We start from the raw sequence: 24,564 nt of genomic DNA on the forward strand, positions 1-24,564 counted from the left end.
AATGCTCCTTTTTCTTGATCTCCTTACTGTTATTACTATTATTATGGCACAATTAAATCAATTGCTGTCGGACTCCCTCTAATCATTTGTGTGTCTTAATTATTTAATCAAACAGTGTGCTTAAAGCATCAGGCAAGCTCAGTGAATATGGTTGATTTGATTAAAACACATCAAATGTGTCAATAAAAAATATGTTATTAATTGGTCAAAAGAACAGACGACTCCTGGTCAACTAAGATTTTTTTTTGTCAAGGACAGCCCTACTTTTGTTTAATGATTATTTCACTTGCTTTGGCAATGGAAACATATGTTTCCCATGTCAAATCAAGCCCATTTGAATTGAACTGAAAGGGGGGATGCAGAGAGAGAGCGAGGTGGATGCAGAGAGAGAGCGAGGTGGATGCAGAGAGAGAGCGAGGTGGATGCAGAGAGAGAGCGAGGTGGATGCAGAGAGAGAGTGAGATCAGGAATTTTGAAACACACACTTGGTTTTAACTGTTAAAAGTGAAGAGGGAAAAAAAAAGTCCAAACTAAATTTCAGCTTTGGCTCCTTTCATTTACTTCACCTTAGATTCTGGGTATTCATTAAAGTCACTGCGATGTTTCCAGGGATATATCAGCTGACAGACACTGCTCATTAGAAACCAGCTATGTCCAAGGCCACTACTAAGCTCTCAGGTTGAGGCTTCCACTAGGCAGGTAATGACCTCAAATACCTGCTTAATGAGGGATACACATTCACCATGTAATTACTCACTTACTGTATGGAGGTGTGTGTGGCTGTGTGTGTGTGTTTGCATAAATGTTTGTGTGTGTTGAGACTCACTGGACGATGTCCCTGAGGAAGGCTAGGGTGAAGAAGTGATTGGCAACGTTTCCTGCATTGAACATCAGCCGTCCGTCCGCGCTGCGCTTCTCAGCCGTAGCCAAGGTGATCTCGCTGTATTCTACCACCTGGTAACGTCCGTCGACCTTACAGACCACGCCCACCGCCTCCGTTGGATTGGTCTTCTCCACAACCTGGAAGTGATGCCACAGGAAGGGATTTTACCTGGGTCAAAACGTCTCAGAAATGTAGATATGGATGGGATTCTTAAAAATAGCATTTGACTCTACATTTTGGTCTGAATCAGAAATCCAGCCCTCAGCCCATCTGGTTGGTAGTCAAAATGACAGAGCTGGGCTTGATGAGGGGGTTAGTCTTGGGGCAAGAATCCACATCAACTGTAATGTTTGTCAGTTAATGATACGAGGGTGGGTCCCTGCATTCCTCTGATCCTATCAGAACCTCCACACCACAGCTCTTAATCTGACACACAACAGGAATGGGTTTACTACAGCTCTCAACTTGGAGTTAAATACACTATATATATATATATATATATACACACAAAAGTATGTGGACATCAATGCTCCCTCTAAACTGTGTGGTGCACGGGGCGAGACTGCCGTGCAGAAATACCGTATCCGCCCACGGAGAAGCACGAGATTAGAAAGTTGAGTGAAGTTCAGAGTTTTCCCTGTTAGTTAACACTATCAACGTTTCCCTTTACTGTGGCAATTGTGATAGAATCAATGCAATATTAGCCACTTTCAAAGCAACATACGAACACAAAACTAACTCTCCAAGACTTATTAGTATGCAAAACAAACTACACAAGACTTAGTTGTCTGCAGAACACATCAGAGTAGGTTTCTATTGCATTGACACGCATGCCTCAGCCCGTACTCCACACAGACCGGTGCGGCATAACCAATAAGAGCTTCAGTAGGTTTATATGCAAATAGACCATTGCCATATATGGATCTGTGCCATTTACTTTGAACTGGACTGTGTTTACAGCATGAGCGGTCTTGAGTAGATGCGCTTGTTTTAAGATCAAAGCGAGAGCTGCATGAAACAACCATGTGTGCACATTCTGTTAATATCCTTTGCTAGTTAGTGAGTCGTCAGCAATAGGGGAGTGATTTCTTCCTACAAGAGCACAAAACATGTACATTTCCAGAAATCTTTGAAAAGCACGTCAGGTAAAAAAAAATGTTAGTCTTAAAGGGATAATTTTATATTTTGAGACAGGCTTGAATAAGCTAAGTAGCCACTAGGCAGAGGGTAGCATAATTTGTCTGATTCTCTGTAATAATAGTATGGGAATAATAATGCATTTAACTTTGTAAAGTGTTTTCTTGAATCAAACAACACAGAACATTTTCAGTCACCTCCTTGACTGAAGGACAAGGGGATACACAGGTTAATGTCAAGCCCTGCATGTTTTTTTCAAAAGTCTCATGTAATGTAGGCCTACACAAACACCACACTTTGGCCGCAATTGTAAGCTGAACTACAAAACAGCCATTTCCATGTTAAAATGTTATGGGATGCATTTTCTCCCTTGTTTTTGATGGTAGGCCACTCTGGTAGGCTTATATTATGATTAAATAGCCACAGTAGCCTACTTGGCCACAGTTAAAACTTAACTTAAAGCAGGTACAGCCTCAGTGTTCACAGTAAACGCACGCTGGAAGTTGCACAGAATTTTCACAACTTTCAAGTTTGCGCTCAGCGAACCTGAAATTTGCTCAGTACCCCAAAAAATTAGAGGAACATAAGTGTACACCCCTTCAAATTAGTGGATTAGGCTATTTCAGCGCCACAGCCGTTGTTGACAGGTGTATAAAATCGAGAAAACAGCCATGCAATCTCCATAGACAAACAAGGCAGTAGAATGGCCTTAATGAAGAGCTCAATGTATTTCAAAGTGTCAGTCATAGAACACCACCTTTTCAACAACTCAGTTCGACAAATTTCTGCCCTGCTAAATCTGCCCCGGTCAACTCTAAGTGCTGTTATTGTGAAGAGGAAACTTCTAGGAGCAGTTCTCGGCTCAGCCGCGAAGTGGTAGGCCACACAAGCGCACAGAATAGGACTGCCGAGTGCTGAAGTGTGTAAAAATAGTCTGTCCTCGATTGCAACACTCACTACCGAGTTCCAAACTGCCTCCGGAAGCAACGTCCGCGCAAGAACTGTTCGTTGGGAGCTTCATGAAATCGGTTTCCATGGCCGAGGAGCCGCACAAAAGCCTAAGATCACCATGTGCAATGCCAAGCATCGGATGGAGAGGTGTGAAGCTCGCCGCCATTGGACTATGGAGCGGTGGAAACGCGATCACTGGAGTGATGAATCAAGCTTCACCACCTGGCAGTCTGACGAACAAATCTGGGTTTGGCGGATACCAGGAGAACGCTACCTACCCCAATGTATAGTGCCAACTGTAAAGTTTGGTGGAGAAGGAATAATGGTCGGGGGCTGTTTTTCATGGTTCGGGCTAGGTCTCTTAGTCCCAGTGAGGGAAAATCTTAACGCAACGGCATACCATGACATTCTAGACGATTCTGTGCTTTGTGGCAACAGTTTGGGGAAGGTCCTTTACTGTTTCAGCATGACAATGACCCCACGCACAAAGCGAGGTCAATACAGAAATGGTTTGTCGACATCGGTGTGGAAGACCTTGACTGGCCTGCACAGAGCACTGACCTCAACCCTATCAAACACATTTGGGATTAATTGGAATGCCGACTGCGAGCCAGGCCTAATCGCCCAACATCAGTACTCCACTTCACTAATGCTCGTGGCTGAATGGAAGCCAGTCACCACAGCAAATGTTCCAACATCTAGTGGAAAGCCTTCCCAGAAGAGTGGAGGCGGTTATAGCAGCAAAGGGGGGACCAAATCCATATGAAATGCTCACAACTTTGGAATGAGATGTTTGATGAGCAGTTGTCCACATACCTTTGGCCATGTAGTGCATTACATTTATTTTTAGGGACAATCTCATGGTCTATCAAGTGACTGAGAAGAACCCAAGCCAATAATGCAGAACTAAAGCCTAAAATGTCAACTGAACAATCTGCTGAAGGTCTTGCAGAGCATTGGTGTGTGTGTGTTAACTGCTAACTGTTTGTTCCAACAGGAGCAGGCCTGTCAGTAATAACTAACTAAAGGAGATAGGAAGGAGTTTAGGGGGAATACAGAGGGTGAGGGAGGACTGTCCACTAATGTAAGAAAGCACACTAATGAAGAGTAATAGCAGCTTCTAGTGTCAAACTGGGACCAGCCAGCTACAATATTGCTGAGTGTTTGTGCGCGTGTTCCTGTCCTGAGACAGTGATGAGAGGATGTTATACATCACAAAGCTGCCATCAGGAGGAAATGGATGATAGAACAGCTAGGGCCCCATCTCTGCTCGTAATTCCCACGAATCACCCAAGTCTGAGTCTTACTACTTCTATTCTCTTCACATTACTCATGAACTGGCCTCACGGTGTGTGTGTTTCGCGCACGCATGGTGGGGATGCTGTACTGCTGAATTTGAGCCAGATCTCCCCAACATTAAGGTCAAATAAATAAAAAACTATAAAAAGAAAAATTGTTTAATAGTTGCACTGCCACGCTAGTTAAACAAGTAGTAAAAACTGTTGCTTTCCTGAGAAAAAAAACCCAGTTAAGTTTCGTATTTAACCACTGTTCCCTGTAAAGTTTTCTTCCCTATCAAAAATAGTACACTGTGCCCAAACTCATTGTCTAGAAAAAACAGATCATATATCAGAGGCGAGTTCAACAAGGCTTCTGTTTGCGGCGAACACGTTGCCAGAGTAACAATTTCAGTTGAACATTCCAAAATGTTACGGTGAAACATCAAATACCTACTTTTTGTAAGGATTACTGTAGCAACAATATTCAAACTGGGAATGACTTAAGTATTCCTACTAAATTCATTCTACTAAATGATTGAGGGGTTGGGTTAAATGCGGAAGACACATTTCAGTTGAATGCATTCAGTTGTGCTGGCAACTGACTAGGTATTCCCATTCACTTCACCTAAAAATAGTAGAAAGTTTACAGTACATGGCCACTATTATTTTTAGAGGCAGTTTAGATCCGAAATAGACACCTGTTTTCGCTGCACACTAGCTTCTCAGACTGTTAGCCAATGTTCGCAGCTAACACAAAACAAATGGAATATGTTAACGAACGTTCGTGAACTAGTTCCTTTGTTGAACGCACCTAAGAGGCTTGTGATACTATAGGCTGAGTGGGCCAAGCCTTGTCTGTGTTGGAGGGCTATGTGGTTCCCTCACTGTCCATAATGAGGTAGTAAAACCAGGCCACTCACTTCATATAGTTGCAGCAGTTATTTACACTGAACAAAAATATAAAACACAACATGTAAAGTGTTGGTCCCATGCTCCATGAGCTGAAATAGAAATCTCAGAAATGTTCCATACACACAAAAAGCTTATCTGAAATTGTACACAAATTGTTTTACATCCCTGTTAGTGAGCATTTCTGCTTTGCCAAGATAATCCATCCACCTGAAAGGTATGGCATATCAAGAAGCTCATTAAAAAGCATGATCATTATACAGGTGCACCTTGTGCTTGGGACAGTAAAAGGCCATTTTATAACGTGTAGTTTTGTCACCCAACACAATGCCACATACTTCTAAAGTTGAGAGAGTGTGTAATTGGCATGCTGACTGCAGGAATGTTCACCAGAGCTGTTACCAGAGAATTTAATGTCAATTTCTCTACCATAAGCTGCCTCCAATGTCACTCTAGAGAATTTGGCAGTACGTCCAACAGGCCTCACAACTGCAGACCACGTGTAACCACGCCAGCCCGGGACCTCCACATCCTGCTTCTTCACCTGCGGGATCATCTGCAGGGGGGTGGGGTGGTGAAGAGGAGTATTTTTGTCTGTAATAAAGCCCATTTGTGGGGGAAAACAAATTCTGATTGGCTGGGCTTGGCTTCCCAGTGGGTGGGCCTGGCTGTCAAGTGGGTGGGCCTATGCCCTTCAGGGCCACACATGGCTGCACACCTGCCCAGTCATTTGAAATCCCTAGACTTGGGCCTAATGAATTTATTTAAATTGACTGGTATCCTTATATGAACTGTAACTCAGTAACATTTTTAATTGTTGCGCTTATATATTTTTGTTCAGTATAGATTTTAGTTTATGTGTCCTATATAATCTCAGCCATCAAACTAGAGATAAATACTTGAATTAGCAATGAATGCGCATCCCTGGATGTGTTTTAAATGGAATAGTCTATCATATAGTTCCTTACATTGTCTGGCTAAAAACTCCACTGTTCAGACCTCAGCGCTCTGCTACTGAACTCCTGAATGATAGCAGACTACACCCCAACCTAGTGGTGAATTAGAAGTGCAGGTCTTTATAGAGGAAGTCGTGCCAGGGCAGTTTTCACTGTTTCAATAAGGGGTTAAACTGGCCCAGGTTGCACTGGGCTATGGTCCATCATGTGACCATGCAAAAGACTGAGGGAGGAGCATCCCGCTCAAATGGTACAGTAATCTGAGCTGCTCTGTAATATTGTCAACAAGGTAGCATGATGCATCGTACAGAAACATTCAACATTTATTTTCCATAAAATATACGTTTGAATATCTAACTAGTTTTCATTGGGAAGGCAGGCAAAGCGTTTTAATCACAAGCAATCACTTTGGCATGTGAAAGCACAGAATCTTACTCATCACTCCACGTGCTTAACCTAAGTCCCTTTTGTTTGAGTCTACTTCACCATCGGCCAGAGGGGCGCCCGGCTCACACCCAGGAGGCAGCCCGTTTCCAAAACAAATGCAATTCGTTTTTACTCGTTGCAAACTCCGCCTACCCGGGCCAGTTTAATAGGATCCCCTCAATCACACTCTCTTACCGAAACACAGTCAAAACACACCTTCACTGAACACATAGAACCAAGACTACTTCCTGGTCTGGTATTGTATAAAAGGAGATGAACAACCAGGAAATCAAGGATTTATCTAAATTAATTTTTAATTCTTCCTTCTTATTCAAAAGTGACCAACCATATTGCTTTCAGTTCAAAGCCTTTGTGCACATTGGCTTAGAGGGAGCGGGGAACAGGAGAGGAAACCAATTTAGGATAGAGAGAAAAGGAAGGAAGTAATTTAAGAGTATTGGATCACATTTGGTGAGTCACCTTTGGCCCCCAGTTGAGAGAGAGACACAGAAGAGGGCAGAGAGAGACAGCTAGAGAGAGAAAGAAAGAACAAAAACTTCCAGTGAGAAAGAGACGGAGGGCTACTAACCTTAGCCCCACAGTCTCCTCCTTTCTGGACACAGAATCCAACAAAGGCAGGGTCTGCTACTTTAACCAGGATGTTGTCCACACAGTAGACATGGATGAACTTGACCCCCCTCCGATCCATGTCCTCCACGATCCCCTGGGTACCCAGAGCTCTGTAAAGACCCCCGTTACCATCTGAAACACACACACACACACGAGACCCCTGTTATCATCTAAAATACACAGACATACACGCACCGACACACGTTAGGTTATGTACCTGGGGCCATGGCCAGCTTGTTTTTGCTCTCCAGGATGATCTTGCCATTGTAGTCCATGGCAGGCAGCATGCCCTGCTGGAAGAAAATCACGTTGTCTTTGCACAACCCAAAGTAGCTGTGGCGCGAAAAAAACGTTTTAGTTGACTCCATGGTCCGGCCGCTCGTCATGATGTACCTAGGGGGAAATCAGGAGGCACAATTCAGTTCATGATTCATTCATTCACTGGTCATTATGCACAGGGAGAATGGGGTGATACATTGGGTTTGATTCAAGACTAATACAACTCTCAAGACAGTGCTTCAATTGCTTTTTTTATCAAAAGTTTGACTTTTCACTGTATCAGTGACTCATAAGAAGTCCCATAAAATAACTTTGGCAATAAATTATTCATAATCCACATTGCCAGATTAGGCTAACATTTTCATCCAGATGAATTTTAACATCTGAATGCTCTGATCTGACTAAAGCTAAAAATACATGGTGGCAATGTGGTTAACTTTAGCTAGCTAAGATTAAGGGGAGGCCTCCAGATTTGAGCTAGCTAACGTTAGCATTGCTAGCTATTTTGTACAAACTTTGCTAGCTAATGACATAATTGCCATTTGAATAAAAGTAAATTTGACATGATGGGAAAGCTTATTCTTACTAAATGTCTCTACTTCACTAATGTCATCGTATACCCAAGCCCCTATAGTGTAATTTAGACCGAGCAGTCCTTAGCCCCCGAACATGGCAACGACGTGACCTAGTGATGGAGATGCAACCCATTAATTCATTTTATTTCTATGAACATTAACTGAAATGTCCGTTTATTTTTTGTTTTTAAATAACCAATTAAGCGCAGACAACGTGCTAATTAACTACAATGACCAGAATCCATTGCGCCCTACAGCTGCCTGCTCTCATTGGTTCTTGGGGCAAACCTGTGGGGCAGTTCGACAGACATGGAGAGGAAGAGCGATAGAGAGACACGAGGGGGATAGAGAGCGGTTGCTTAGGCATCTCTACCCGACAACTTGATTGAATATTTTATTTAAGTAAAGTAAATAAGATGGTTATAGCCTAATAAGTGACAGTAATGAGCAGTCACTCACCATCAATTGTTTTATTCCGTGTTACAGCATTGAACCCACAATGCATTTATTATTGTTTTTTTTCTTCTAAAACTCAACCAAAACCGAACCCAAAAAGCACTAATCCCTCAGCACTAATGAACAACAGTTGATGTTCATCCTCCTCAGTGAGTTTCATTTAAAAAAATGTTAGTTAAAGTTATCCTTTTTCGATAAAACTATACTAAATATAAATCACGTCACCAAATAATTTATTAAAACAAACTATTTTGCCATGAAGATCGACAGCTAGCTTCCGTCCTCCACTGGGTAAATTGAATTCAATACAAAACCTAGGAGGCTCATTGTTCTCACCCCCATTCCATAGACTTACACAGTAATTATGACAACTTCCGGAGGATGTCCTCCAACCTATCAGAGCTCTTGCAGCATGAACTGACATGTTGTCCAACCAATCAAAGCATCAGAGAATAAATCTAGTACTGAAAGCATAAGCTACAGCTAGCTAGCACTACAGTGCATAAAATGTGGTGAGTAGTTGACTCAGAGAGCGAAAAACAATAGTTGAACAGTTTTGAAAAAATATTTATTCCAAAATGGAGAAGCAAGAGATTCTTTTAAACTTTCAATTTCACTTATTTAGCTAGCAAATGCAGCTAGCTAGTTTAGCCTACTCAAAAAGATGGATGCCATGTTAGCAAGCTGGCTATGACTATCCAACACAACACTGGAACTTCTCCAATTCAAGGTAAGATTTTGGTTTTAATAATTTAGTGCAACCGGGGCCCACCGGTATAAACTGCTTAATGACCAAAAACTTACCTTGACACAAACGTTATCGCATGATTTTAGCAGGTTTACTAACGCGTTAGTTCTATTAGCTATGATGACTATAACATTACTTTAGCTAATATGGTGACAATGATGTAGGCTGTGTGTAACGGTTATGATATGGTTTGCCTTGGAAAGGTTTTTCACCTGGTCACATACAGCTGATGTATTGTGCATTGAAGTACACAAACGAAGGGAAAAGGTGAGAGGAGGAGAGCGCGAGAAGGAATACAATGTGGCTGCTATGATAGTAAACTGTGTTTAAGCATGATCAGGTATGTATTCATTCTGCCAATTCGGTTGAAAAAAGTTTTTTAAAACGGAAGCAAACGGAATAAAACGGGGATAAACATAGCTGAATTTGTCCAATAGAAACTCTCATTTTCAACTGTTGGACTAATGATTACACCCTATATCAACTAGATGCAGGCAAGAGCGTGTAAGGCGGGATTGCATGTGCCACTGTCTCACCTCAAAAACATTTCTCGAACTGTGTGCACATACGTTGGTAACTTTCATTCATAGGCTAGGTTGTAGAAACGTCATGACCGGTATAAGGAAAATTAGAGTATTATGTAGTAGCCTAATCTTATCAATGTTACATTGAACTGGATGAATGCAATATGAATGACAGTCATCCAATATGCTGTAATAGAAATAATGCCATGCTGATGAGAAAAGAGAGAGAAAAAAGGCCTCATCTTAAACGACCCTGATCACCCATGACTAGACAAAACCAGAAGTACTTCCTTATGACTGGAATGAATGTCACCTGGCATCTCATGGTGAGCTCTTAGTCCTGAACCCTGACCTTAATTACAGACAGAGCCCAGCTCAACCCTGGACGCCAGCAAGACGTCTCCTTCCGTCAACCCACTCCCGAATCGTCTTAATGACTTCCTTCATCTACTCCACAGGGAATTATAATCCTGCTCCTTTCCGGGATCAAACCACTTCCTTGATAGATACAGGTGAGCGCCTTCAGAAAGTATTCATACCCCTTATCTTTTTCCACATTTTGTTGTTACAGCCTGAATTTAAAATTGATTCAATTTAGATTTTCAGTCACTGGCCTACACACACACACAATACCCCATAATGTCAAAGTGGAATTATGGTCTTCGAAATGTTTACAAATTAATAAAAAAATGTAAAGATGGAACGTCTTAGGTCAATAGGTATTCAACCCCTTTGTTATGGCAAGCCTAAATAAGTTCAGGAGAAGAAAAAAAATGTGCTTAACAAGTCACATAATAAATTGCATTGACTCACTGTTTGCAATAAGTGTTTAACATGATTTTTGAATGACTGCCTCATCTCTGTACCTCACACATACAGTCGAGCAGTGAATTTCAAACACAAATTCAACCACAAAGACCAGGGAGGTTTTCCAATGCCTCGCAAAGGGCACCTATTGGTAGATGGGTAAAAAAAGAAAAATAACCAAACATTCAATATCCCTTTGAGCATGGTGAAGTTATTAATTACACTTGGGATGGTGTATCAATACACCCAGTCACTACAAAGATACAGGTGTTCTTCTTAACTCAGTTGCAGGAGAGGAAGGAAACCGCTCAGGGATTTCACAATGAAGCCAATGGTGACTTTTAAAACAGTTACAGAGTTGAATGGCTGTGATAAGAGAGAACTGAGGATGGATCAACAACATTGTAGTTACTCCGCAATACTAACCTAATCGACAGAGTGAAATGAGGAAAGCCTGTACAGAATAAAATTATTCCAAAACAGGCATCCTGTTTGCAGCAAACCACTAAATACTGCAAAAAAGTTTTGGGGGGAGCTAAACGCAGGCAAAATCCTCACTAAATACCTGGTCCAGTCTGCTTTCCACCAAATGCACCTTTAAGCAGGACAATAACCTAAAGCCAAATCTACACTGGAGTTGCTTACCACTGGAATTGGCCAACTTACAGTTTTGACTTAAATCTGCTTAAAAATCTATGGCAAGACCTGAGAATGGTTGTCTAGCAATGATCCACCACCAATTTGACAGAGCTTGAAGAATTTTGAAAATAATAAATGAGCAAATGTTGCACAATCCAGGTGTGGAAAGCTCTTAGAGACTTACCCAGAAAGACTCAGAGTTGTAATCACTGCCGAAGGGAATTCTAACATGTATTGAATCAGGGGGTTGAATACTTAGCTAATCAAGATAAATGAGTATTTTACAAATGTTAGAAATTTCCGTCCACTTTGACAGAGTATTTTGTGTACACAGTTGACAAAAAAATTACAATTAAATCAATTTAATCCCACTGTGTAACAACAAAATGTGGAAAAAGACAAGGGGTGTGAATACTTTCTGAAGGCTCCTTATCTAAGTCTAGTAAATAATCAGACCGATGAAACTGGAGAACAGAAAGGGAACATAAAAAAAACAACGTATTTTTGATACAATAACAACATTGTATGGCTTGTTTGTGATTTCACAAATGGGGCTAAAACAAAAATGAGCTCCTCAGGAATGGATTGAGAAACAGTGCTTTGTGGTCAGTTTGCTGGGGTGCTGTATGTTCTATACAGTATATCCCCCATAGTGTATCATTATGCCCTTATCTGCCCGTCCCACTCTCACCAGGGGATGTAGCACTTGGCTCCATGTCTCTGTTCTGCCAGCTGTTGCAGCCTCAGTATCCTCTCTGCCTGGATATGGAACAGGGTCTTGTGGGAGGGCAGGCCCACGTCGTACATGCCTTTAGGGTAGGACACCCCCAGCCTGGTCCCCTGGCCGCCCGCTAACAGGAGAACAGCCACCCTGCTCTGGGAGATACACCGCAGACCTGGGAGAGACAATTGAACAACAGTTAATGTACAAAACTATCATTTATTTTACAACATGTACAGATAATAATAAATTCACATTTCACAGAATCTCAAAGCGCTTCAAAGGACTTTTTTTTTTTTAGAAAAACCACATGAGATGGACAGTTATTACAAAGTTCATGGCTTGAATGTTGATCTGAGAGAGGTGGTCAAGCTGGGAGAGAAAGTCCAGAGGCAGGCAGGAAGCGCTGTCTCAAAGGTCTCCCACCGTCTGTCTTTTCCATAGTAGAACTCAGTCAGTTTAAGTTTGAGCTAAGCCACTGCAGTCCATGTACCTTGTAGTAGGTACAGTTGAAGTCGGAAGTTTACATACACATTAGCCAAATACATTTAAACTCAGTTTTTCACAATTCCTGACATTTAATCCTAGTAAAAATTCCCTGTCTTAGGTCAGTTAGGATCACCACTTTATTTTAAGAATGTGAAATGTCAGAATAATAGTAGAGATAATGATTTATTTCAGCTATTATTTATTTCATCACATTCCCAGTGGGTCAGAAGTTTACATCCACTCAATTAGTATTTGGTAGCATTGCCTTTAAATTGTTTAACTTGGGTCAAACGTTCTGGGTAGCCTTCCACAAGCTTCCCACAATAAGTTGGGTGAATTTTGGCCCATTCCTCTTGACAGAGCTGGTGTAACGGAGTCAGGTTAGTAGGCCTCCTTGCCCGCACACACTTTTTCAGCTCTGCCCACAAATTCTCTATAGGATTGAGGTCAGGGCTTTGTGATGACCACTCCAATAGCTTGACTTTGTTGTCCTTTAGCCATTTTGCCACAATTTTGGAAGTATGCTTGGGGTCATTGTCAATTTGGAAGACCCATTTGCGACCAAGCTTTAACTTCCTGACTGATGTCTTGAGATGTTGCTTCAATATATCCACATAATTTTCCATCCTCATGATGCCATCTATTTTGTGAAGTGCACCAGTCCCTCCTGCACCAAAGCACCCCAACAACCATCCTCATGATGCTGCTACCGCTGTGCTTCACAGTTGGGATGGTGTACTTCAGCTTGCAAGCCTCCCCCTTTTTCCTCCAAACATAACGATGGTCATTATGGCCAAACAGTTCTATTTTTGTTTCATCAGACCAGAGGACATTTCTCCAAAAAGTATGATCTTTGTCCCCATGTGCAGTTGCAAACCGTAGTCTGGCTTTTGGAGCAGTGGCTTCTTCCTTGCTGAGCGGCCTTTCAGGTTATGTCGATATAGTACTCGTTTTACTGTGGATATAGATACTTTGTACCTGTTTCCTCCAGCATCTTCACAAGGTCCTTTGCTGTTGTTCTGAGATTGATTTGCACTTTTCGCACCAATGTACGTTCATCTCTAGGAGAAAACTCATCTCCTTCCTGAGCGGTATGACAGCTGCGTGGTCCCATGGTGTTTATACTTGCGTACTATTGTTTGTGCAGATGAACGTGGTACCTTCAGGCATTTGGAAATTGCTCCCAAGGTTAAACCAGACTTGTGGAGGTCTACCTTTTTTGTAGACCTTGGCTGATTTCATTTGATTTTCCTATGATGTCAAGCAAAGAGTCACTGAGTTTGAAGGTAGGCCTTGAAATACATCCACAGGTACATCTCCAATTGACTCAAATGATGTCAATTAGCCTATTAGAAGCTTCTAAAGCCATGACATCATTTTCTGGAATTTTCCAAGCTGTTTAAAAGCACAGTCAACTTAGTGTATGTAAACTTCTGACCCACTGGAATTGTGATAGTGAATTATAAGTGAAATAATCTGTCTGTAAACAATTGTTGGAAAAATGATGTGTCATGCACAAAGTAGATGTCCTAACCGACTTGCCAAAAACTAGTTTGTTAACAAGAAATTTGTGGAGTCGTTGAAAAACTAGTTTTAATGACTCCAACCTAAGTGTATGTAAACTTCTGACTTCAACTGTAGCTAGCTAGCTACTCCTTCACGACAAACAAAATTAAGCACCCACTTGGATGATGCTACGGCAGTTACACGGTGCAAGAAACCACTCCACATTTCAATAATAATTCAAGAGCAGCCTTGTAATTATGCCCTCCCCACATCACTGCACACCTCTACCACAGAACAATGAGACAGATATTTCACTGGATATATAAATATGCAGCATCCGCTTGACATTTCCACTCACTAGCAAATATGGTAGTGAGATGAAGCCCACTGGCAGGCAGTGGTTAGAAGATGGATTTTGGCCTACATTGAGCAAATTTTCTCATCGATGAAAATTTGATGTCAGAGTTTTCTGTTCCCAAAACTAGAATCTGTTATGAACAGAGTGGACTAAGTTTTATAGACTTTAGCCTTCACCAAATAATTAAAAAAATTGCGTTGTTTAGAAGGAGTGCAAAGTCTAATTGAGTTATTTCACACGCGCAATACACAGTGTAAATATTCCCTAACGTAAATATGCAGATGTATGCTAGAACGGGCCAATAGGATCTCACTAGCGCGTGCTTGGCTCTACCCACCTCCTTGCTTGTTCAGCCCACTGTGACTCATCTGTTCCCACTGGAAACGACAGACCATAGCCTATCTTGGTTTAGTTATAAAAATCTTTGCCTCATTTGTTACTAGAAATGTGTTCAATTGCCAATAGAAATGTATTCAACATAAACTTGCTACCTCAGTGAACTAGATAGCGTGCTACAGTAGGTGCCTTGGTAACCAAACAGACTTGCTAGTTTAGCTAACCCCAAAAAAGTCCTAGCTTGCCATTTGGAAAATCGAACTCAACAATTGAATAACGGTTCTCAATTCGACTTTTTCTTTCAAAAGCAGCTTGGACATAGAACATGTAAGAATGAACTATAGCCATTGAATTCTACCGTGCAAATACACAGTGCGTTATACGGAACTAATGCACGCTCTAGAATGCCCTTCAAGCCAATCAGAAAAGTGTATTCAACAATTTCATGGTATAATTAAGCAGTAAGGCCCAAGGGGGTGTGGTGTATGTCCAATATAGCGCGACTAAGGGCTGTTCATATGCACGACACAACACGGAATGTGGGACAGTGATATATATATATATATATATAGACACCTTGCAATAATGACGCAATAAGAACCTACACATGCAGACCGTACTTGCTACAAAGTTACTGAAAGCTAAACCAACAACCACACAAACGGAAATTGGATACATTGTAAACACAGGATTAACAAGAAAAAGTAAAAAAATAAAATGTAAATAAAACCTTAGCTAGCTAGCAATGTAGTGAGTGATGAACATGAATTTCTCTGGTTCCTACTGTTGCAGTCATGACGCAAGTGGCGCTATGGCGTCAATTCCTCCCAAAGTTTGACGAGCTGTTTTCAGCAACTGATATTTTTTTTATTCAGGTTTGTTCGTAACAAATTTACTATTTAGCTTCTGGCAATGCAAGCTCTTCGTAATGAACAGTTTCGAGTGCCCTGATGAGAAGGCAAACTTTTCTAGCTATGCCAGGCAAAAATTGGGCATTATCAGCTCATTGTTATGGATGTATCCAAATGAATATCAATAAAAAACAGCAACTTTTCTGTTATTCTGGCTATCGTGATTGTGTTAGCCGTAGCAAGCAAGGGATAAGAACTTTACCAGCGAGTATGGCAACGGAACAAAGAATGAACGACTGGTTAGCGTCTCTAGCAATCGAAAGATAAGTAGGAATTTGCTTATAAAAATGTATAGATTTACAAAAAAAAGTATTTATACCGGTAAATGTGTGCTTTCATATTGTTTTATTTGGCAATTGTGGTATAAGCGGGATAAATGCCTACATTCTGTACATTACCATGGAAAAATAAACTCCGAAAAGGCATAAGGTAATGTACAGAATGTCACCATTTATCCCTTACATATGTTTTTTTATGAATGAACAATTAATAAGTTTTAAAAAATGCCATAAATTAAAAACATTCACAAAAATGTACAGGAGCCCTCTGCTTAGGCTCCTGCTAGGGAACCATGGCAACTGTAGAACTATGAAATATGGTACAAACAATAGGCCTATAGCTTATTCAAGCAATATAACTCAAACTAAACATACTTGTGATGGTTGCCAAAACTCAAGAACACTATGGACTTTTTATGGCTAAAGTATAATCTACCTTGGCAAGGAGTTCTGATAATCATTGCAGGTGAAACAGCAAGATAATCTCTATGGGTTATTCTGAGTTTGACTGACTGTAATTGAACTATCTAAACATACCAGGTCAACAACACCCTTATTATACAGCTCTACTTTATCTTACAATAAACTGTTGCTATGTGAGTCAGTGATTAGCCCACAAATACACACACACCACATACACACACAAGGGTCCTAAGCCATTGAGAGTTGACTGGGAGGTGCTATTGTAGGCTTTGGCTATCCTGATTCATACGCACCCTGGGGTGTATGTATCCTCAGCTTGCTGCTGTAGATGATGGCTGCCCTGACACACACACACACTTAAGAACTGACGCAAAGCTGGATGACCTCATGAGTGAGGGCACAGTGAGCAGCACCCCATTTACGTCCCAAGCAGAACCAGAAGCTCCCGCTTTTCTCCTTCATCCCTCAGGCTGGACATCCCCGGCTATAGGTCAGGCCTGATGAACATTCAGAGGTTTTACTCCAAGGAAGTAGTCTATTTCACAAGACTACGCCAGTTAAATTTCTCAAACAACGCCATATTTCCTAGATCATGAAGAATGAGAAACTGGACAAGGGAATGGTGTGACTGAATTGATGTTCTCAATAAACCCATATCTCAGCTTTTATTATGAATCAGTGTTAAGCGTTATAAGTGTCGTTAGGGATGCACCGATACATTTTTGGCCGATACCGATATTTTCCTTGCCAAAAAAATGATACTGATATTTACAATTTTAGCGGCCTTTAAAGCATTCTAGTACAGTTAAATAGTTGAAACAAAGTTATTTTGTTGGCATTTATGCATGTCCCCATTACCAGTAAAACATAATCAAAACCTATATATTTCACTTAGTTGCTGTGCTGTTTCATTGTTCATTTGTTTAGTCTCAACCTGGATTTCATCATACATGTCAAGCAGTGAAGTTTCAACTCTGTCTGTCCGTGGCCTCTCTTCCTCGGTGTGCACTATCACTGTGTCCATTTCCATCTTGTCCAGCTGTCTAACATTTCACGTAAACCCTGTTTCTTGTCTGCATCAAAGTAGCAGTCCTTGTACCTAGCATCGAGCATGGTGGCGACAGTAGAGGCTCAGAGAGAATGCCACCGAATCGCTTGTTCACAGCCTCTTGTAGAGTAGTTTTGCAAGTTTTAACCCCACGGTCTGAGTCTGCAGTTTTGTTGAGCAGGCGTTAATGCCATGTCGGCTTTCACGTCTGCTGCAGATGCAGTTGATTAGCTTATTTCTCAAGTTAGTTGTTCGAATGGAGCTAGAAGTGTGTTCATGTTTCCAAGTTTAAAACATGTTCTCAAATGCAATTAAAATGGCAGCAGCGGTATGAGAACCTGCACATTCTTGAGCATGCAATACGGCTTTCCTCACTACGAAATCCTCGTCGACTCACTGTGCTGTCAGACTCAGCATTCTCATGGGGCTGACGTCACTGGTCCAAATGTCAGTCGTGAATCTAATAGCAGTGACGCCCAAAGCAAGTAGCTCAGGGATGTGCGTTTCAACAATATTGTGTAACTCTGGTAGAGTAACAACCGAAACGTAGCGCCTACTTGGTATTGTGTACCGGGGCTTGAGGTGCTCGACCAGTCGGCGAATGCCAACATCATCCATGACAGAGAACGATTATCTTGGCGTTAATGGATTTCGCCTTTGAGTTGTCTCGCTGAAAATGTTCTTACTCTTTCAAATGACTGCTCAACTTGAACTTGTTTATTTGTTCGAAGTGCGCCTAGTATTTTTCTGCTTTTGTTCTGTGTAGCACTGTATTTTGTGGCGTCATTACATCATCTACCTACGTTATATAGGTATGCACGTCAGCTTTGACATCGATTTTGCACATCAGCGGTTTTTGCTAATATTGGCCAATTCCGATATGCTTACCGATATATCGTGCATCTCTAGTTATTAGATGGCTAACTCACTGACGGTGCTTTGTGAAATAAAAGCCAGGACCCCACTTAGCCATTTCAACATCACAAGCCATCATGGTTTACCCCCTTTACCCTAAGGGTTGCCAGGTCATGTAACGGTTGCCAGGTCTTGTTTAACCTCAGGATTGGCATTATCTGAACCCAGTAAATCCTCCATGCTGCGGCTTGTCACTGTGCTGTTTGAAGTGGTTTACCAGAGACATGTTAGAAGGGTTAGTTTCAGTAGCCCTGCAGAAATGATCATCCCACTACCTGGGAGTGTTGCATAAGGTTTGACCTCAGTTAATGCCCTTGCGTAACTGAGAAGACCAACACACACACACACACACACACACACATCGCGCACACACACATCGCGCACACACACATCGCGCACCATAAAACCTTATACGATTTCCCCGTCTGTCTGTTTCACTTCCTGGTAGCATATAAAATAATCGAGGTTGTTGTAAATCGGTGGAATTCAATCCCTTGAATGAAATAAGCTCCAGTTTATAAAGCTAAATAGAAACTGCTTCAGGCTTTGCTGAAGCAATGCATCATTATGACTGAGTCACAAAAGTGTCAACTCCAAGCTAAATCAAGATTGGAGTTTTCATGTATTTGACATACAGTACTTGATCCTGGTCTTGTCCCAACAACCCCCCCCCCCAAAAAAAAGAGAACCCCTGTACCAGCCAACTCACCCTTCTCTTCCCAGTCCTTGATGCAGTCTCTGTCCCTGGTCACGCTGCCCAACACCTCCCTGGGCACCGGCTCCATGCGGGCGTCCATCTTCTCCTGCTTGCTGCTGCGCGACACCTCCATGGCGCTGCGGAAGAACTTGTTGATCTCCTGGAAGTCCATAGCTTCTAGGTCAGAGGTCATCTCAGCTTGCTGCTCGGGGGTCAGCTCGTCCCAGAACTGCACAAGGTGAGACTGGCCGGCTTCAGCTAGCCTCTGGGCCAGTCTGCTTCTGGTGCTCTCCATGACAATGATCACACTGCTGGGTTAGGGCTAAAATAATATCCTCTAGGGAATCTACCTACCACACCCAGAACAGAATAGGAAAGTGTTGTGAGTGTCAGGAATATGTAACTAGCCTACACAGTCATGATGGTTGACCAAATTACTGGGCACAACTCCTCTGACAACTACCACACCCAATACAATGGAAACGTATTGTGAGGTTCAGAGTCACATCAGATATAAAAACACTTGTACAGCGTCATTTCAATACACTTGTTCTAAATAGAAACATAGATGTTGGTAGCTCTCTGGTTCAACAATGGCCATATTTATGACTACAAAGATTGTACAATGTATTATCTGAATTTTAGTCATACAGATGAGCAACACGTACAGTGGGGAGAACAAGTATTTGATACACTGACAATTTTGCAGGTTTTCCTACTTACAAAGCATGTAGAGGTCTGTAATTTTTATCATAGGTACACTTCAACTGTGAGAGAAGGAATCTAAAACAAAAATCCAGAAAATCGCATTGTATGATTTTTAAGTAATTAATTTGCATTTTATTGCATGACATAAGTATTTGATACATCAGAAAAGCAGAACTGAATATTTGGTACAGAAACCTTAGTTTGCAATTACAGAGATCATACGTTTCCTGTAGTTCTTGACCAGGTTTGCACACACTGCAGCAGGGATTTTGGCCCACTCCTCCATACAGACCTTCTCCAGATCCTTCAGGTTTCGGGGCTGTCGCTGGGCAATACGGACTTTCGGCTCCCTCCAAAGATTTTCTATTGGGTTCAGGTCTGGAGACTGGCTAGGCCACTCCAGGACCTTGAGATGCTTCTTACGGAGCCACTCCTTAGTTGCCCTGGCTGTGTGTTTCGGGTCGTTGTCATGCTGGAAGACCCAGCCACGACCCATCTTCAATGCTCTTACTGAGGGAAGGAGGTTGTTGGTCAAGATCTCGCGATACATGGCCCCATCCATCCTCCCCTCAATACGGTGCAGTCGTCCTGTCCCCTTTGCAGAAAAGCATCCCCAAAGAATGATGTTTCCACCTCCATGCTTCACGGTTGGGATGGTGTTCTTGGGGTTGTACTCATCCTTCTATTCCTCCAAACACGGCGAGTGGAGTTTAGAGCAAAAAGCTCTATTTTTGTCTCATCAGACCACATGACCTTCTCCCATTCCTCCTCTGGATCATCCAGATGGTCATTGGCAAACTTCAGACGGGCCTGGACATGCGCTGGCTTGAGCAGGGGGACCTTGCGTGCGCTGCAGGATTTTAATCCATGACGGCGTAGTGTGTTACTAATGGTTTTCTTTGAGACTGTGGTCCCAGCTCTCTTCAGGTCATTGACCAGGTCCTTCCGTGTAGTTCTGGGCTGATCCCTCACATTCCTCATGATCATTGATGCCTCACGAGGTGATATCTTGCATGGAGCCCCAGACCGAGGGTGATTGACCGTCATCTTGAACTTCTTCCATTTTCTAATAATTGTGCCAACAGTTGTTGCCTTCTCACCAAGCTGCTTGGCTATTGTCCTGTAGCCCATCCCAGCCTTGTACAGGTCTACAATTTATCCCTGATGTCCTTACACAGCTCTCTGGTCTTGGCCATTGTGGAGAGGTTGGAGTCTGTTTGATTGAGTGTGTGGACAGGTGTCTTTTATACAGGTAACGAGTTCAAACAGGTGCAGTTAATACAGGTAATGAGTGGAGAACAGGAGGGCTTCTTAAAGAAAAACTAACAGGTCTGTGAGAGCCGGAATTCTTACTGGTTGGTAGGTGATCAAATACTTATGTCATGCAATAAAATGCAAATTAATTACTTAAAAATCATACAATGTGATTTTCTGGATTTTTGTTTTAGATTCCGTCTCTCACAGTTGAAGTGTACCTATGATAAAAATTACAGACCTCTACATGCTTTGTAAGTAGGAAAACCTGCAAAATCGGCAGTGTATCAAATACTTGTTCTCCCCACTGTATATCATTGATCTCTGTGGTACCATAATGACACGGGTGTGCCTGCCATGTTTCTTCAAGCAAATCATTAGCTAGGTGACTTCATTAGGTACATATATATGAGGACAGTCCAGTAGGGGACTTGTTACAAACTAGACTACATGCCCATCTGACCATTTTCCCTTTGATTTACATCAACAGAAACTGAGCAGTCAATTTGCCACCCCAATACTGGCGTAAATGTGCTTTATCTTGAAGCCTAGTCTACTGCAATAAGCAGGCCAGAACCATATCCTCGGGACACCAAGTGGTGTTTACTTATGTTGACACTAAACAGAACATTTCCCCTGTCAGACAATCCAAGAGATAGGAAGTGTTCTAAAATGCAATAGATACAGAAGTCCCTCTTTGATGCACCAAATCTATTTCCAGGCAGGATATTTCTACGTTAGCTAACTATTGTAATACTACACATTTAACACTATCATATAGAGCCATAATTCCTCGGTTATGTTAACTAATAAAAACGGATATTAGCTAGCAACCTGCAACCTAACTAAATGATGACCATCATCATCATACCATTTGTGGTCCTAAACAGTAAGCTATGTAGTAAGAATGATGATAATTGAAACCTCGTATTCTACAAACCTGGTTTATATATTTTTTGGGCTAACTAGATTATTCGATGTAAATGTAGCTAAGATAGTAGAAATTTGAGTTCATATAAGCTTACCTTCAACGCTGTGTCTAAGAATCAATTTGGCCGGACAGCGTCTAACAGCAGATTCTTGTATTGGCCACCGTGCCCCCGCCCCCTCGAGTACACCTCCTACATCGCTTTGACGTGGCACTCGAGTCGAATGGGAACGCCCTGCAGCTCACTTACATTTTGCCTTTACAGTATTGAAGAAAAAGTCAGCAAACTCAGAAAGATCAGAAAGATTAGATTAACCATAAAGATGAACCATGAACAGACTATGGTAGTAAAATAGTTATGAGACCATCCAACGAGAAAAATTGCCGTCGTTATAATTATATGTAATTGTTTAACTGTAGACTGATCCCATATCTGTAGGGGATAACAACTATCCATCCAATCAGGTACGAGAAGAAGTAGAAACGTGACGTTTGACTTTAATTACGGAGAAGTCTAAATGAGATCCTTGGGACGTAACAACTCTGATACCCGGTTGAAGTTCACATTTAAAAGTTAAAACCAACTTCTTATTTCGAAAACACCCTATGTGCATCGATATGAGTCAGAAACATTTATTATACTGTCAAAATTGACCACAAAGTGTAAATAGGATAATTTTGGTCATAAAGTCAGTCTTGTCCAAAACTGAGTTTTGTGAGACTTCTGGTCATGACAGCGTTACAATTGGCGAATTCCTTTGCCCAGGTGTTGCTGACGCCTGTCAGATCTTACAACGCCTGGAAAGGTATTTTAAGTATCAGCTAAGCACATCATATGTTATAGCAATTTGTCAGTCGATGTGAATATTCCACGTTCAAAACAACGGGGAACTCGAAACTCTAAAATCTCTGACTTCAAAGCGTTCAAGACAACTGGAAAACAACTGGAAAATCGAATTGAACAGTCATCCAACTCGGAATTCCAAGTCAAAAATGTGACATCTTTCGAGAACTCTGACTTTCCTACCTGAATTTCAGTTGTTTCTACATTTCTTAATTCTATCATTTTACTTTCTAGATTAGTGTGTCTTGTTGTGTATTTTTAGATATTACTGCACTGTTGGAGCTAGGAACACAAGCATTTCGCTACACCCGCTACACCCGCAATAACATCTGCTAAATATGCGCATACACTAAATATGTGTATGCGACCAATAACATTTTATTTAATTTGTCTCGAAAGCACCAATAGACGTTTAGCTGACAACGTCACAAAGACGATGCACGCACTTCAATGGGGCAGAAGTCTCCGCGTTACTGTGATCCTGGATGGCCAGATCGCTATCAACAATGACAAAAGCTACCATGATGGAAATCGGAGGTGGCTCGTTTAGTTTTATCTTGTTCTTGATACTATGTCTTGCTTTGAGGTGTTTGACTGATGTCACATCTATGGTAATATGGCTAGCTAGCTAACCAACAACTATAATGATGCATTTGAGACAAGTGCTCATTGTGCAAATGTATTTATGTTTTCAATAAACATTGAAGACTAAATATAGTTCACATGTTGTCAACAATCTAAGCCAACCCAGTCTGTTTTGCCCCATAGTTGCGCATGCGTCGGTTTTATTGCTAAACAACCAACCTGTATATGCAACGTCTGAGCAGGGGAACACGACCAACGTAAATGAAGGTTGAGTTTGTTTCAAACCTTCCCACAGCTTGCAGCACACAAGTAATCGGGCGTGTTCCTCTGCCCAGGTGTGGCTGACGCCTGTTAGATCTTACAATGCCTGGATAGGTATTTTATGTATCAGCTAGGCACATATGTTATAGCAACCTGTTAGATAGTGACACAGTCGATGATGTGGAAACAACCATTGGTTGATGCATGCAGCGTCTGAGCAGGGGAAGGTGACCATAATCCGTTCAATGCAGCTGCATGCGACCCAATCATAATGTCCATGGTAAATTTGGGTTGACTTTGAATATCCCTATGGGGCTAGTCAGGAACCATTGGTAAATTAGAAAATATGTTAAAATTTAAATAGCTCCACATTTCAATGACTTAAAAATTTCAAACCAACTTTAAATTGTATAAATTAATACAAATATTGAAAGCATTAAATTAGAAAAATAAAAGGTGTGCAAAATGAAAATATTGTCTCATTTATATTGTGTAATTTATTGACAGTCCCTAACTAGCCCCGAAGCTAGGCTTTCCAAAGGCAAACAAACTTTTCCACAGTTGCATACCAATATTGACACAACATACAACAATTTCATGCGGTCTGGCCAGAAAAAGCATGACATGCCATACTCCCTTTATCCAGACAGCATCAGAGGGGCGCTGTTTCACTCGCTCGGGTGCGTCGTTCTGTCGGCGCGTGTCTTGGTCCAATAAATTCTATATTTCATTTGGACGGGTAAAGAGGTACGGTGGGCCAGGCCACGTCTAAGATGTTGGTTGCTTTTATAGGAGACCAGAGTTCATATTCTTCATGTAACGCCTACAAGAGAACTGCATGAACTTTCAAAAAACATGTGATCAAAGGTAATTTAGTTGACTGTACATGTCTGCAGTTACAAGCTGCAGCCACTACCTGCATTATGGGAGGCTCCATTGTCAACCAATCATTAGGGAGTTTTTGTTTGACTCACGCGAATGTGAAGGAAGACCTGACTGAAACAGGAATCAACTTTGCCGCAATTCATGTAACAGTGGATATGTACAATTGAATATGGTATGAGGCTCTCTCTCACCAATTGATAGTACAATGTACACACAT

At 41.6% G+C, this 24,564-nt stretch overlaps 1 protein-coding gene across 5 annotated transcripts in view; it reads right to left on the reverse strand.

Annotated features, from left to right (window-relative positions):
- LOC139541338 (UDP-N-acetylhexosamine pyrophosphorylase-like) overlaps window positions 1-24,564 on the reverse strand; it is a 36,552-nt gene that overhangs the window by 10,620 nt on the left and 1,368 nt on the right. For 2 of the 5 annotated variants that reach the window (XM_071345894.1, XM_071345892.1), the window contains exons 1-6: window positions 21,870-24,207; window positions 18,895-19,228; window positions 11,892-12,096; window positions 7,390-7,565; window positions 7,132-7,304; window positions 827-1,020 (exon numbers count right to left, since the gene is read on the reverse strand). In XM_071345894.1, coding sequence (XP_071201995.1) covers window positions 827-1,020; window positions 7,132-7,304; window positions 7,390-7,565; window positions 11,892-12,096; window positions 18,895-19,177 — 1,031 coding nt within the window. In that variant the 5' untranslated portion in view covers window positions 19,178-19,228; window positions 21,870-24,207. Of the gene's footprint in view, window positions 1-826; window positions 1,021-7,131; window positions 7,305-7,389; window positions 7,566-11,891; window positions 12,097-18,894; window positions 19,233-21,869; window positions 24,225-24,564 lie in introns of those variants that run through there. The other 3 variants (XM_071345890.1, XM_071345891.1, XM_071345893.1) reach the window with 3 other exon arrangements.

This window comes from Salvelinus alpinus, chromosome 16, assembly GCF_045679555.1.
Source record: "Salvelinus alpinus chromosome 16, SLU_Salpinus.1, whole genome shotgun sequence".
In the NCBI taxonomy this organism is placed as follows: Eukaryota; Metazoa; Chordata; class Actinopteri; order Salmoniformes; family Salmonidae; genus Salvelinus; species Salvelinus alpinus.